The sequence below is a fragment of the Lonchura striata genome, chromosome 1 (genome assembly GCF_046129695.1).
Source record: "Lonchura striata isolate bLonStr1 chromosome 1, bLonStr1.mat, whole genome shotgun sequence".
NCBI classification, from domain to species: Eukaryota; Metazoa; Chordata; class Aves; order Passeriformes; family Estrildidae; genus Lonchura; species Lonchura striata.
In genome coordinates this window covers 35,892,600-35,909,381 of record NC_134603.1, presented here as the reverse complement: position 1 = coordinate 35,909,381, position 16,782 = coordinate 35,892,600, and the positions used below count along the sequence as shown (strand labels likewise).

Here is a 16,782-nt window from a genome sequence, read left to right as displayed (position 1 = left end):
CCTCTCGCTTTCTTGGGCTGAACAATGTAAAGTCGATTAATGGGAAATAAATACATTTTCTAATATTATCATCGCGAGGATTGTTCTTTGCGCATCGCTCAGCCGGTAGCTAGGAGTGCCCGCTCGGTAGTGGCTCCTCCTCTTGCGGGGCTCCTCTGGAAGCCTTGGGGCAGCGGCGCGGTGCGCGGGGACAGCGGAGCAGCGTCTGTGCCGGTGAGGCAGAGCCATGTGCAGAGTTGGTGCACGGGGCGGGGGGTGCCCGAGGGGCCGCGGGGGCACTGCAGCAGAGCCATGTGCGGAGGAGCAGCTTGGATGAGCGAAGAGGAATGTGCGGAGGTTGCGACGGAGAGGCGGGGAGGAGGGAGCAGCGTATGGGCACGGTGTGGGGAGAGCGGCGCAGAGCGGTGCCGGCGGGCAGCGGCGGAGCGGCGTGCGGGCTTTGTGCGCTGGCCTGGGCGGCGGGGCGAGGCGCAAGGCAGCGGCCGGCGAGCGCGGAGCTGACGCGGGGGTAGGGCGGCGGTGGCGGTGCGACGTGCGCCGGGGCAGGGGCGTGCGCGGCCGACACACCGGGGACGCGGCTCCGGTGGAGGAGGCGGCCGTGGCCGGGCCAAGCCGGCGGGTGCGGGGAGGGCGCGGGGGCGGGGAGGGGAGAGGCCGGGGTCCCCGCGCCGACGGCGGCGGAAGTCTTTGTTCCGCGGGGCCTCGCCGGCGGTGGAACAAAGGAGCGGCAGTGCCGCTGCCGGCGCTGTCCCTGGTGCTGGCGGAGGCACCGCGCTCCCGCCGCGGGCCGCCAGACCGCTCGTCCCCAGTCGGACGGACGCGCCCCGGTGGCACCGGGTGGCCCTCGCAGTGCGATCGTCCCCGGCTGAAGAAAATCCAGCATCCCGACGGGAGTGAGCGGCGAGCATGGCAGGGGTGCGGGAACGGCAGGAGAGCGGCTCGGCCTGAGCCTCCGCCGATGCGCAGCACAGCCGCTGCCCCGACGCAGTCCCCGAGAGGGCTTCCCCCGCGCATCCTTCCTGCCGAATCTCTCCCACTCCCCCTCTGAAACAGCCGTGTTGGAAGCAAGTCCTGCGGGGGCTCTGTCCCGCTCCTACCCCAACTCCGTCCACAGCCATCTGCCGCGGCCTAATTCTACTCTTCATCCATCTGAGCCAGCCAGGGCAGGGGATGTTCTCAAAGGCTAAATAAGACAAAACAACTAAGTAACAGCAGTAACCACAAGAACTGTAATGATAATAACAACACTCTCTGCCTGAAGGTCATAGAGCTTTGTCCTCTTTCTGATTGGTCTCAGCAGACAGCCTGACAGCAGTGGGGTTTTTTTTACCAAAAACTGGATTGCAGATTGGACTGATCACCCTTCTCTGCAAAGGGATAAAAGGGGAGAATTCCTGTCCTTTCAGCAGCCTGTCGCCTCTTCATCCCCGTGTAGTCACCCTTGCGCTGTCCAGCAGACAGATGAAGCACATGGGCTACTCCATTCTTTCCCTTCTGCTCAGAGTTGGGGCCGAGTCTTTTGCCTGCTCCTGCTATGCCACAGAGCTGCTCTCATTTCTTCTACTGAGATGCCTGTTCACATATACACTTCTACCTGTACACGTATATGCACATTTCATGCTTTCTATGTAGCGTAAGATTGTCACAATTTCTGTTCATCACTGCTTCTTGCTTATATGTCCTTTGTAAGACCTAGCACATCACAGGATCTCAGGGGAGCCAAGCAGAGAAGAGAGGAAAGTCCATCTTTGCCTTCTCATGTGCAAGCCGGGATGATGCACAGCAGAGATTGACTCTCACACAGGTAGAGAGCAGGGAAGTATTTTAAATTCCTTGTGTCCTGAGCGACCTGAAGCACTCAGTTAAACTGTCTGCAGGATTACAAACATGAGTTGACCACCCCTGCACTGAGGCATTATTTCCCCACATTTCACTTTTATTTTTTTTTCTTGGATACCAGTGCTAAAGACTTGTTATAAACATTCTATAGTTTTGTAGCAAAAGAAACATAAATACCTAAATGAACTTTCCACCACTAATCCCTCAATGTAGTTTTTAAGGTATTTTGTAATGCCTGAAAGGAAATGGAATTTACTTTGGAATGGCTGGAGCTTTCTTGTGGAAAGCTTCCAGAGACAGGGAACCTTTCTGCCTTCTAAACTGCAGTAACAGTAATAGCAGTGGTGATGAAGATGATGCACCACGTAAAAAATGGATGGAATCAAAGTCTGAAGACCCAGGTGACAAACTGTGCCATCTAGAGACGTGAGTTCCCATTCTGATGTCATATTGCTGTCGTAGGCACATTGAGGTTCTGGTGGCGGCATCTGAAAGAAACCAACATTTAATATTCACCACTTTCCTTCCTGCTCTGAAGACGGAATGCAAACCCTGGTCTCAGCAATTTTTCTTGGGGGTAGCCTCATTTCCGAGACTACCTCAGTCACAGCTCCCCACAGAGAGGAGTGGTGAACGCTGCCTGCCAGCCTCCCCTTGAGACAGAAGACAGCTATATCCTCCCCCCTCCCCCATGCTGCTTTTTTTTTTTTTTTTTAAATATATTTTTCCTTCTTCCCTCTTCAAACGACTCCCAGGCGGAATCCCGGGGGAAAAGCCTGTCCCCAGGGCTGTCGGGGCTGCCCCAGGCGGGGCCGGGCGGGCAGCGGGACTGTCCGCCACCTTCTTCTGCCCCTCCTCATCTTCCTCCTCTTCCCCTTCCTCCTCTTCCTCCTCCTCGGCCGCCCCCGCCCGGCCCCTGGCACTGCCGCGCCCCCTGGCGGCCGCGCACGGCGCCGCGCCTAGCGCAGCGCAAATCCAGCGCAATCCCGGAGCGGCGCAAATCCAGCACAATTCCGGCACAGCGCAAATCCAGCACAATTCCGGCACCGCGCAAATCCAGCACAACCCTGGCGTGATGTAAATCCAGCACAATCCCGGCAAAGTGCAAATCCAGCACAATCCCGGTACAACGCAAACCCAGCACAATCCTGGCGCAGCGCAGCACAGCGCTGCCTCCCCTGCGGAACCCGGAAAACTTTGAGTATCCACCATCTCGGAGCAACGTCCCGAATAAAAAATATCTTCAAAACATCAATCGCACACATTCATTCTAAGTGTTTTGCGATGTAGATCGTGAGAAGCAGTGTTTTCATACCTTCCTGGTGAGAATCAAGGCTATCTGTCTCATTTAAATTCAGAGCTAGAGTATCATCTGTGGCATGAAAATATAAAGGGAAATGAGCTACTACCTGCTTACTGCAGCTGTTGAGGCAGTCTGGGACACCAGTGTCGCTCAGGGACAAATTAGAGTAAGAAGCACAGTCAAAGTATTGTCCAGTTTAAGACACAGTGCATCTCAAAAAGTTAAAAGCCTTTAATTATCTTTTGAATTAAGGAGATTAAATACCAACTCTTCATTTTGTTTCACTTGTCCTCCTGTACTCAAGGTGGTGGCTAAAAAAGGTGTAAAGCACAGGTAAGTGAGGCAATAAGCAAAGCAAGCCCTCCAGAAGAATAAGCACTGTCCCACTGCCTCCATCCTGCAGAGCTGTGCCAGCAGCAGGATCTTCCCCAGTCCCAGAGAGAAGCAAAGTGACCTGCCTGGTGCTTCAAGGCTTGGTGCATGGCAGTGACTGCCACGGGGTGAGAGAGTCCGTGAGCCAGCCAGCAAAGGTATGACATAAGACTCATTTTCACACTCTGCACAAACTTCCTTGCATTTCTTTTTGTGTTACTTAGCTCCTCTGATACTGATCAATTACCACAATAACTCAGGTGTGAGATAATAGAGACAGTAATTTGCAGTCTAACGTGAATTAATTTTCACTTAATCTGGAACTGCTTTAATAGCATGGTGGGCATTAAAAGCACCACGCTACTGAATACTAAATATTTGTGTGTCTGAAGTAGTCATAAGAAAATCTTACTAGGGAAATCCCACAATCAGAAAACAGGAAAGAAATACCAAATCTTAAATACACTGCTAGTATAAAATATTTGAAATTGTAAATTTCAAAGGACAATTTAATTAGCACCAGGAAACTATTAAATTAACAGATGTACTGTCGATGCTAAGGTTGGTTTATAATTTGCCATATTAGAGCAATTCTGTTCATTAAGAGATTAGGACAGGATGCATGTTAAATGATATTTACTAAAATAGACACTTAATACTTGTACAAAAGTACCTCAAAACGTAATCTAAGATTTTTAACTCCATCATTAACAGGTTTTGCCTGAGTTTTCTGTACAAGGAGGTGAAAAATAAAATACTCGGTACACAGGATTTTACTAGTGTGTATTTTAACTGATCTTAATGCAGCTGATAATGAAGCTAGTGAGCCAGGCAATAACATTCTTTGCTTAGCAATTTAAAGAAAGAATTACAGAATTATCTGCAGTATCTTTACAGTACCTGGAACATGGAAATGACTAACACATGTAGGTCTTCCTGACTTCACAGAGACTTCACAGCTCAACACTATATCATTTTGCACAATCTGTATAAAATAACCGTGCAGTCCTTTTTGAACCTAAAACTCATACCATACATCATTCCTGTCTCACAAACTATGCCTATTAGAGTAATTGAAAATATTTTTTGACCATTTAGTGATTTATGATTTGATTTACTGTTCTACATCCAGGGTATAAGACATTCAACTGAGAAAACATTTTTTTAATGGATATACGAGTCCCTGTAAAACCTCTCACCTTCACACTGCTGTTTTTCAAACCTAATTAAGAACTTTTTGCTATTTGTTCTTCCTTAGAAAATTTATGTTGTCTCCTAATATTTATGGATAAAATGAAAAGAGCAGCTGTGACAGCAAATCTAAAGGTACAACCTTTACATTTTTTCCTATGGGCACTTCCAGGCAATTTACAGGCTGGGTAAAGTCCATTAAAAATCAAAGGCACTACTTTCAAACTAGAAAAATTGGGATATATCTGCCTTCTATTAAATTGAACAAAAGTATGAAGAAATTATGTAGCTGTCACTAATTAAAGCAATAATTAGTGACATGTTGACCCATTTTAAAGTTTTATAGTTCCTCATCTCTTCTCTGTAGAGGATTCTAAAAGCCAATCAGAAGAAAATTTCCTTGAAAGGAACGCCAAAACCCCAATAGGAAACAAAAAAATCAGTGGGTTTTAATTTTTGCAATTCTTTTGCTCAATTTCAAACAATTAAAATGTCAGATTCCCCACCTTAGTCAAACTGGTGACACCAGCTATCAGTCACAAGTATTTAAGAAATACATAGAAATCTGTCAGGCAAGACAAAAGAAGCATTAATTTTATCATGGTCAATATAAAATCAAACCAACATACGTGCCCATTCAGATAGATCTACTGCACTTATATGTTAGCAAGCTTTATTTTAGCAAGGTTAAGTTTTTGTAAGATGTACTCCTAGACCAGGAGCCAGGTTTAAGCACACACAATGAAGTGTTGAAGATCACAGGATGCAATACACTTTTGGAAAGCAATCCCATCCTTCCCTGCATGAGGTCTGGATTTAAGATGTGCTTCAGCACACGCTGCATTCCCAGCCATGCTTCAGCCCCACAGCTCCACACTGGGATAAGAGGAGAGCCCCCACGTGCTCAGCACCCCATCAGGACAGGACAGACACTCTGGGACTGTTGAGCCCCCGTGATCTGAAAGTTCAAATTACTCACACATGACCACGGTCAGTGTTCACCCTATACACTTCAGGCAGTCAATTAAATGCATCCTGGGCCTTTTTAATATTATATACACACAAAATAGAGCATTAATTCTGGTTTAAAAGAATAAACACATTATAATAGCAGAGATATCCCAGAAACACTTTTCCTTTTTTGTGAAAAATGCAGAACTTTTGAATACTATGTGAGTAAAAAAAATATAATGACTTTAAAGACCGGGAATTATAGAAACAGGATTTAATGTCACTTGAGAATGTGGGAGATCACACTCTGGAATTAATGAAACTGTTCCATGTTGTAAATTAAGACTACTAGTGGTTGGTGGCAGTAGGAGGAGTAGGATTTAGAATATTGTTTTGTTACATGGTATCTGTATGCCAGATGTGTGGTATTCCCCTGGGGGGGGGGGGGGGCGGAAAGAGCCATTGGGATGCTATTAGAGGAAATTACTTTGTGTTATAACCCCAGGTGTAGGCAAGCCTACACTGGGATTATGTACAGTATGATCAGTCGTGGTCAGGCAAAGGGCTGCCAAGACAGCAAAGAGGGTGAGTAACCTCCAGCCATGAGCTGATCACAAGAACCTGATTTGTCAGCTCAGCAAAATGTAGTCAGAGGGAAGGTATGACAGCTGTGGCAAACACCCGAGAAGAAACAGCACTAGGATAGGCAAAGAAGTATTTGTATGACTGGGATGTTAGCACTAGTGTTATCTTGAAAAAAGACATCATCACTAACATAGGCATAAAGGAATGTAAATTAATAAATAGCCTTTTCATCAGCTGGTGGAGGACAGCAAAAAAATTATTTCAAGAGTGAGTAACTGAATTAAATTACTAGGAAGAGTATACTCATTGTTTTCTCTAACACGTTCAAAATCTCAAAAGAAAAAAAAAAGAAAGAAAAGAAAGGAAAAAAAAAAAAGAAAAATAGAAGAGATCTTAGCCTGGATCAAGAAAAAATGTTTAATGTATATTTCAGAGCCCAGAATCTAGTAGAGTTGTAAAAAAATATTCTTTTGAAAGGGAATGAGAAAAGAGAGAAAGAATGAGAGCAATAGACAAAGATGAAGAGACAGAGGAAAAAAGGCAAATCAAAGAGAAATAGGAAGAAAGTGAGAAAAGGAAAGAAAGAGAAGTATTTTCAGATAAAAGAAAATGTTCACAACAAGGTTTTTAAATAAATTTATTCAAGGGGGTTTTGTATTTGGGTAATTTAACAAAACGTACAATTTCACTTTTTTGGTTTCAATAATCAGCTTTTCTTTCTTACAAAGAGTGTTTAGAAATCCTAACAAATTACTGTTCTTCTTTAAAGCATTCTTTATGTCATTATGTGAAACTTGCACAATAAGATAGAGTTCAATACATCAGTAACCATAACCTTACAGGAACAGAAAATCCAGGTATGTTATGACATTTTTAACATTGCTGGAAATAAATTCTCTAAATTAAGGGATTCTACAGTTTTTTATTAATTTTTTATTAATTTTTCTGATTTTAAGCAAAGAGATAATGAAAATGTTTCTAGATTTTGTGGATTGACAGAAGAACATATAGTGAGGTTTATGCTATACTAACTGCAAGTGCTCAAAGAATGGCAGGTCCTGGATATTTATGATTAAATAGACATCAGAGCTCAGATACAGTGCCTTTTCTGTGTGCTGGTACGCACCCAGATATATATAGATTAAAAAATATAGATAAATAAATGCTCTCCAGATATCAACCACATTAACATTAATGCATTTTCAAACCATTAGCAGTCCATAAAGCTATGTTACACCATGTTATAAATTTCAGCAGTATATACATTTCATGCAATTTCTTTTTTATTATTTTCTCTCACTTTTGGAGACAAAGAACACATGGGAGAAAAGCCACCTAAAGACACAAAAGTTTGAAGAAATCCTAAATACAGAGGTTAGAACTGAAAATGTGACTGTTTTTGCCATCTCAAACTACAAACACTGCTGCCTTTTCAGATACGGCACAGGGGTCTGCAAGATGAAGGCTGTTCTGCAGCTCACATGGACGTGGAAGAGCAAAAATGAAAGACTACCCAGGCTCATCTGTATGGAAACTGTGAAAATGCTTGGAAAATTTGGGGAATATAGAAGCCGAGCATTAGGAAGCTTGCAGCTGATGCTGAGTAGGAACGAAGACTGAGATTCTCTACAAAGTGAAGAGTAATAATTTTTCAATTTCAGAAGCTTATATGGCAATATGGAGAAGCACAGAAAGGAGACAAATAATTCAAAGAATAATAGAACTGTGAAAATTACTTTTTTTTTTTACCTTAAAATGCATTTTCTTCTGTCGTGTATGCTCATTGTTTTGTGTTCAGCTTAACACATTTGCACAAGCAAGCTTCTTTCCAGCAGACATAAGTATTTTATGGACAAACACAAAAATCACTAGATTTTCACGTCTCCAGGCACACATTGTTTTGTTCCATTTTTTCAAGTACTTAACCCTCTCAGAAATTAAGAACAATTCTGTCCAGCAAGCAAGAGCCACCGACATGTCCCAGGTGATTATGGGATGTCTTTGAAGAGTCGTTTTCTGATGAAAACTTGTCAGCAGAATCTGTGTTGGATTCCTGACTGCAGCATATTTCTTCCTTGTACCACATGAAGTAGGATGAAGGGCAGAGAAGACAGTGATTAGGGATAAATCTGGAGCCGTGGGACTGAAACTCCAGCCCAAAGCCTGCCCTGAAGGAGGGCATATGGAAGTCTGCTAAGGAACAGGAGGGCAAATCTTTCACTCTGCTTATGTTTGCCCAGATCTGGAATGTAGAAAAACCATCAAAGGGAAGCAGTAGCTAAGTCCAAGCAGGAGAAGGCAGTAACAACTCCTGTGAAGCAATTTCAAATATCAGAGCTAACTCAGAACAGCCTTATCAGTGAAAGATAAAGATGGTTGATCTTTTAAAATGCCCTTGAATAATACCTACCAAACCAGAAAGTTGGTTTTGAATCTGCTAGAATTTCAAGGCTACACTAAATTATTGTTTACATATAGAGTCCTTAACTAATACAATACAAATCAATATAATTCACACTAGTATATCATACGTTCCTCAGCCAAAACTCCCCATTTCCTTGTCATGTTTCAGCCTTTACATCCTCTAGCAAGTGATTCCTATGTGTTCCTTAATTTTAAAAATTCTATCAACCTAGTCATACTAGCAACCACTGCTCCTGTGGCAGAGAAGGACAAGGTGGGCTTTTACCATCAACACTGTTCAGAGTGTTAGCAGTAAAGCTGGGAGAGATGAGCCCCCACCCCTAGGTGAGACAGATTGCAGCTAGAATGCCCAAACTGCACACAGATTTGCCATGCCCTCCTGTTCCTACTGAGAGCTGACATGCTTAGAAAAAGATTGTACTGGGAGAGAAGGATTAGCTGACATCACACTAACAGAGCATGTTCTGATGGTTCTGTAGGAATAAAATAAGGAGAGATGGAGTGGTTCTAGGGACCCAATTTAGCAGAATTGAATTTCCTAATTTTTCAGTTTGCCTAACAGTGAGAGAATATACAGTGATATATAGAGGAATGTTAACAGGGTCAAAAATTGTCTGAACTCTCTCAAACAAGCAGCTTCAGAAAAACAAAACCCTGGAACATTCCCAGAAAGAACTTAAGAATATGATCAAGATGAATAAGAAAAGTGACTTGACATTCTGTAGTTAAAAGTCTTCTACATTCTGGATCCTGGTTATGAATTATTTAGAAGTGTTTGGAAAACATCATCGCTTATGGAAAAAGATCTGCATCTCTAAAGGGATCACAGATTTGTGAACAGGATCTTAATTTATTATTTCAATATACCTTCTCAAGGGTGCCCAGCTACTGAAATAAGAAAAAAGTAATTTTAAGAAGTTTATTTATCCAGTTTTCTTTATTTTTTTTTTCATCCAAATACAGTGCAATAGGTTTGACTACCCCTCCTCTAGACAGCTCCCAGAAGGACTTGTGAAGACAACATGGCACAGCAGGGTCTGCAGAGCCACCAGCCAGCCTCAGACACAGCAACTCCCAGACAACTAGCATCAAAATTCATCAGCATTTACAATCTTCCATCCAATGGCTGGTTCTCACCATGGAGAACTCCAAAGATAGCCACTTAGCTGGTAAGCCCACACTTCAGCACTGGCACTCAGTCTAGGCTTCAGTGACTCCCTATCTAAAGTTCTTGAGATCTGCCTACCCTGGCAGGAGCTGATAAGCACATGTCTATATACCCATTACAGAACACTTGGGCAGATTGTGTCCCCAGTGCCAGGGTTTGGGAAGCAACAGCACAGTTTTGCAGATCCCAGTGTATAAAAGCTGTGACAACCACAGAATTGGTTATTAGGGAAGCTCTCTTATTTGAAGTGAAAAAGTATTTTTGCAGGTCAAGCCCTGGCAGGACAGGGGAGAAATGTTACAAACATTATATTTTCAGGACTAATTAATGTAATTTTCTCTGCTGCATTCTATTACTTATGTGATACAATTGTGTTTTAGTAAAGAAGTAGCAGTAGGGACTATTTTATTGGCACAGTCTAATATATGGGTAATAGTCCAAAGTGACACAATTTCTAAATTTTGTATAGGCAGATATCTTAAGAGCTCCATATGAATCAGAGCTGCTAATAAACTTCTAAGAACGGCCTTGGGTATCAGCTGGGCATAATGAGAAAATCTGGAAGTTCATGTGAAGAACTCTGCTGGTTAAACTTTAAAAATCTGGTCAAGCATGCTATTGGGAAGTACTGTTATATAGCCAAATTTTCCTGTCAGGGCCAACTCTTCAAGCTATAGCAGCATGTCGGCAGGATACATGCTTATTTGTTCCCAAGTGTTACATTTGGACATCATGTGCATATAGTATAGATAGATGCATAGATAGATATATAGACAGATAGGTAGATAGATACATAGATAGATAGATAAAGTGTTTGTGCATATATATTTATATATACACATACCGTTATAACACATCTACTAAAACAAAGGGAGCTAGAGAAGCAAGAAGCTTTAAAATACAGAAATTATAGAAGAAGAGAAAAAAATCTTTGAAAATACTTAATTCTAAGTTTTTTTCTATTGCTCCTTTTACCTAAGTAAAAGTGCTTCCACTATATTTAACTTACTAAAGCCTGAAGACGTCCATGGTGCTTACTTTAAGTTCTAATCAATTTCCTTTTTTACCAAATCAGTTCACAAAAGCATTTGAAAAAAACACTCATGGATATTCTTAGTGGTAAGTGACTTCTTGAGACAGTTTAATAATTTAAAGTAATATTAATAAACATTATCTAATAAACAATTACATTTACTATCCGATCATAATGCAGTAATGATCTTATATTTTTCACATGTTTCTCTGTTTTTACTTTTAATAATAGTAGTAGCAGCAATAACAGAGTGCAAAAAGTTGACTTCATGCTTTTGAGAGTCAAGGCTTAATATGACTTTGAAGACCTTCATTTTCTGAAGCTCACAAATTCAGAAAATTAAGTTTTAGACCCTACATCTGTCATTTTTTGGGAAAACGACTTGCTCTTCTAGGCAAACCTTTATACTCACAGCAACATACAGCACCTTCCAGTTTGACCCTGTGGTCTAGTAACCATGGATTGTGTTGTGAGCAGTTATTGGAACTGGTAACAACTGGTCTGTGCATATGAGCATGAATATGTTTGTGTGTGTGTGTGTATGTACAAGGTAGAAAACAGTGATGCTGATTTGAGGTGTCCTCCCTTTCCTCAAGGCTCAGTCAGACAAGTTTCCGTAAGTAAACAGATTTTCCTAACACCTTCCATCACTTTTCTTTCTTTTCTGCAAAAACCATGTGTGTTAAATTGAAGAGTGGGGTAAATTCTGTGTCCAAGTGCTTCAGCAGTGGTACAGCAGAAGGACTGTGGAGACAGTCCAGTCCAAGAACAGCTCAGGAAGGAGAAGGACTGTCCACCATCAGCCTCACAGCCTGATGCCCAGCCCAGTGATCCCTGATGTGCTCCAGCACAGGGATTATTCTGTTCCTGACAGAGGATGAGGGCATTTCCACCTTCTCCATCAACTCCCCTAACCATGCAACCCCTCTCTTCCACTGCTCCCTCAGTACTGGAGCTGCAATGGGAATCTCCTTTCTTGAGGTCCAACTTGAAGGCCAACGTGCAGGGCTCAAGCAAAACTCAGAGATTTTCCTCCTACATTTCAGTAAATATTACCACAAGTTCAACTCACACAAGGATAAAATCACAAGGAAGGAATAAACAACATGACACTGTGTACGGGGATGGGGGCTGGGGAAAGAAACACTGTTACTCAGAAAATGCTCATAGGACTTTTGTACAAAGCTTGATAACTGGTCACAATTTTAAATGCCCAGGAAATATCTGCAAGCTCCTAAGTGGCATGGTTTAACAAATGCCCTTAAGAACAGGCTTAAATCAGAAATGCTCAGAAGAAAAAAGATCGAAACGCATTGATATGTAAATCTAACCAGCGAGCAGAGCTGCTTACAGAGCTATACAAAAGGGATTTATCCTCTTTTTTTTTTTTATTTTTAGCTTTAAAATGGCAGTGGTAATCTTAGGGACATCCCTAGCCAACTTCAGGGCTCCCCATTTGGTATAAATTTGCTAATTTAATAAAGGAGGACTGGCCAGAAGGAATGTTAAAAAAAAAAAAAAAAAGAAGTGCTAATATTTCCAGATTCATTCTTTTTCCAGATCAGAGGAGAAAAAATTCGCTTCTCATATATTACTGGGGAGAGTGTAGTAGGGAGGGTGAGCTGTCATACAGACATACACACACACAAGAGAGCATCTTACTCCTGCATTCTTGCTGCTACAGTCTTCTCAAACCCAACACAGCCTGCCTCCCATCAGAAGGGAAAAAAGCTCCCAAGACATTGCAGCTATGGTTAGTCTGCTGTTGTAGCCACTCATGTAGACTCTTTTGTGACAAGGACAACATTTGGCAAGTCCTTGTCTCTTGAGAAACTGCATTTAGTTTGTAGCACTGCCACAAAAGTAGATGGCAAACACAGACCTTCTACTAACACACCAATAAAAATCCCAAGCAAAAAATGTTACAGATGACGTTGATCCAATATTTCTCCCACACACACGAAGCCCAAGATTGCCATAAGGACTACTCTTCATTAAAGTTTCATTAAATGGGCTGTTAAAATAAATAAGCATATTACTTCTTAGAACCACAGCACACGGTTCCAGTCAGAATAATGTAAGAAGGCATGACTTATATTGAACAGATTTTTAAGCCTGTTATCAAAACTATTAATCATGTATTGTCTAACAAGAATACTGCAACATTATAATTTAAGTGAACATAGTTACTCTTACAAGGAATGGAGATTGCTTTTAAATTGTTTTTGTAATGCAGAAGAAACTTTGCATTGATGTACTGTATGTGTCCCTCCTGACTTCAATCAAATCTGCAGGAAGATGTAAACAAGATAAAGGTTGTTTGGAGCAACGTGAGCTAACCATAGCTTTGCCTGTAGAACATGGGCCTACTCCATGCTTCATTGTGGTCTCAAAAAGACAGGAAAGCAATATTCCTCTCTTATTTTCATGGGAGAAGCCTGGATGAAATCCTGTGAACTGGATTTAAAACTTCCAATCAAAATCAGAGAAAATGTTTTCCTCAGAGATGTGTCTCAGATTTACTGGCAAACTTAAATGGGAAACCTCCTCAGAAGTAGGTAAGAGAGGCAGAGCATTAGCTTGCCCTCTAGCCTAAACTACCTAGCTAATCTCACACAAAGCCACCCAAATCTGCCTATGGGATATGGTAAAAACAAATAGGTTTAGAGGCACTTCAGATCCACAGTGCTTATGCTGCACAGGGTCTACTTGCATTTTCTGGAGCACAGATTTTCCAGAAGGAAAAGCAAGGCAGGCTGTGTCCTGCCAAGGTGCTGAGATCAGCTGGTGTATAAACCAGTAAAGTCTGAGCAGCACTTACAGTGTTACCCTCACTTTCCCAGTATCGACCCCTTGCTTTTGCATGTGGGAAAATGAGTCCAGGTTTTGTTTGTGATCAGCTTATGGAGTATGTATGGACTGGGGTTCCTTAAAGAGCTTCAGCTCCTACCTGGTTACTGGTGAGAAAAATTGTTTCCTAACTAACCCTCAAAGAGTCCTGAAGCTTTCCATAGCATGTGTCAATAGGACAACCCTGTCAAACATTCCCAATGAAAAAGTGGAAAATTACTCATAAAACAACTTTAGCATATGCTATAACTCTTTTTTTATCTTAACTGTGGAAGGTCTTTCAAAGCCAAGGTCCCTCCCTGCTAGGCACTGCAGTGTGGGTTACTGTCATGTGTAGGTTACTCTCAAAAGCTTCTTGACTGCTATCTTTAGATGAAAAAAATTGATAGATATCAAATTTGTGAGAAGTTGAAAAAATTACAGTGTGTAGCAATCACAACACAGCTCATTCATAATCCTAGTAACTTTTTTTGGAAATGCCATTGATGGCATGCACCCTCTTTCTGCATATGAGTAGCAGATCTTCTAGATCAGTGGGATTTCAGTGCAGGAGGCTGAGTGAAGCAGACAATGTGGTCTTGTACTGTTCACCAACTTCCCATCCCTTTTGATTAAACCAATTCTTTTCCAATCCTCCTTCTCTCACCTCACCTGTCTTATGCCTGTTGACCTCTGATTCAAAGATATATTTGGGCATCTAAATGCATGCATGGGAAATTCCTGGTTATAATATTATCAAGGTAAGCTCATTGCTACTTTTAAGACTACAGGAGAGGCAGAAAGACCTTAAAACAAACAAGCCAACAAACAAACAAACACAAAAAGAAAACAAATCTCAATACTTAACCCAGCACATTCAGTTTCTATTGGAGCTGTGATCACAGAGTTTCAGCTGTAGGAAATTGATGGCAGGCAGGTAGGAACTAGGACTGTAGCTCTTTTCCTTAACTCCAAAGTGGTTATCTCATTTGATTTAACTTGACAGGCCCCACAGTTGTTAACCTGAATGGGTCCTTGCGTGGCTTATCCTTTCTCAGAGACCAAAACAGGGGTAATGGAGATGGAGCTGGCAGCAGAGTGAAGAGCCAGGAATGTTTTGACACTCCAATATACTTGGATGAACCACCACAATGCAGCACTGTGGACATGAGATTCCAAAACATTTTATGAAGAGCCCAGATCTGAGGGAGGTGTTTTGCTTTAAATGGTGAAACTGTTGACTAGAATTGAAAGAAAAATTTTCCCAAAATATTAGAAGTCGTAATATAAAGAGCAGTTCTTTAATGAAAGTTTGCAGGTACACAAATACAGCTATGTTCACACAGAGCATGAGATCTTCACAATTTTTACAAGTCTAATTAATTAATATATCTAGCAGGTACATCCAATAAGAGAACAGTTGCCCTGGTAACCCAGCATTGGGCCCGCCCCTTGGAGACTCTCCGGGGGCTTCTTTGCCCTGTTTCGTGTTCTGTCTCTCAAGTCCTGGTGCAAAATAAGGAGTTCTTGTAAGAAATTATTATCTTGAAATTCAGACAAGAGAATTTCAAGAATGTGACATAAAGGGTTAGCAGATGTTCTGAAGTGTGGGAAATCATAAGAAAATGCTAGAAATTATACAACTATATATTAACATCTACAAAGCAACACATATGAAAAAAAGCCTAAAAATCTTTAGGCATCAAAAGAAAAATGAATATGTTTGGCACTTTTTGTAAAATTGGTGAAAATTAGAAATGCTCAGTGTCATGACTTGCAGGATGAATGTGAAATTGCCTTTTTCCTGAGCAGTAAAGGGAGCACCCTCCACTCAGTTCTGTAGTTTTTCATTCATTTGCATGAAAGAACACAGATAATAATCTTACTTAGATTGGGTTCCCCACAAGAAGCAATCCCTCCACCTGCCTTTTGGGGAAGAACCTCCTCCCAGGGCTGTCTGTCTCTCTCTAGCTGCTCTAGAGGAGCTCCAGCTCAGGTTGAATGGTTTCCAAGCAGCTCAAATCTGGACAGGTGGATCCTGGTGGCTTCCCTGAACCCCTGGGTCACATCTAGGTCTAAAACCTGCAAGATTCAGGGGCATTACACTGAGCACAAACACAGGAAGAAGCACTTTAGATTCCAGGGACAGAGGCTTAGTGTATCTTCTAGCACAATTTCTAAGCTGACAGTGCTTTCTTTGCTGCTTTAACAACTTTTATGGAGATGTGGTCTCTGCAGCTACTGATAGGACAAGAACAATTTTCTTGGTCTTGCATTCACAGCACTTCTTTTAGAGGAATTATGTCTTTTCCTGGTTTGAACAAATAAAATAGCATTTGGGCTATATGTTTCAGATGATTAAAACACATTCACTTCTGGTACTGCTTATTCCCTGCAAGAGGGAGTGAATGTTTTTGGATTATGCACATAGCTAAAAACCCATAAATTTTGTCATTCATATCCATAAGCAGCATGGCAGGCTTGCAAAAGCTATTACTTTTCAGTTACACAAGTGTGTTAAATTACTCAGTCAACTGACATCTGGCATGAACTATAAATTGCACTCAAAATTCTTTTAGAAAGATTATTATATTATTATTAATTTGCTGTGTATGTCAAAGCATATCACACACACAGCAATCCTGAAATTAATTAGCATTTTCAAGGATCACACTGAAAAGGCCCACAAACCCACCAGGAATAATCTCCAAGATAGAAGCAGGTTAAGCAGTACTGGCACAACTTGCCTTCACCATATTTCCTTCAATCATCTTTAAGAATAAAACATAAAAAACATTTGAAAACACAGTCTTTGTCACACATCCTTAACTATTACAAATTAGGGTCAGAGGATAATATTTCATTGGCAATTTATATTCACTAAAAACAAAGTATTTTGAAAAATGACACTACTTTTCGTTTATTTTCCCAGAAATTCAAAGACACCTTGATAAGATACCCATTTAAATAATGGAACACAACTATCTAAGTTAAATTTTTAACAGAGGACTCCTTTCCAGGTTTTCTGTGGTGGTCCTTCAAAATACCTCGACAGGAAAGCAGAGTAACAGTTAAATGAAACTATCA

The 16,782-nt window shown here is 41.6% G+C and overlaps 1 protein-coding gene across 1 annotated transcript; it reads left to right on the top strand.

Annotated features, from left to right (window-relative positions):
- Positions 1–225: 225 nt before the first annotated feature.
- Positions 226–9,582, top strand: LOC116183253 (uncharacterized). The gene is made up of 3 exons (XM_031504036.2): positions 226–508; positions 3,546–3,672; positions 7,678–9,582. The coding sequence occupies exons 1-3, from the start codon at positions 327–329 to the stop codon at positions 7,744–7,746; spliced, it is 378 nt and encodes a 125-aa protein (XP_031359896.1). The 5' UTR covers positions 226–326; the 3' UTR covers positions 7,747–9,582.
- The last annotated feature ends 7,200 nt before the right edge of the window (positions 9,583–16,782 follow it).

Coding starts and splice junctions, on each gene's coding strand:
- LOC116183253 (XM_031504036.2), top strand. CDS start 327: ATGTGCGGAGGTTGCGACGGAGAGGCGGGGAGGAGGGAGCAGCGTATG. Junction 509..3,545: donor AGCGCGGAGCTGACGCGGGG/GTAGGGCGGCGG, acceptor TCCATCCTGCAG/AGCTGTGCCAGCAGCAGGAT. Junction 3,673..7,677: donor CCGTGAGCCAGCCAGCAAAG/GTATGACATAAG, acceptor CTGCCTTTTCAG/ATACGGCACAGGGGTCTGCA.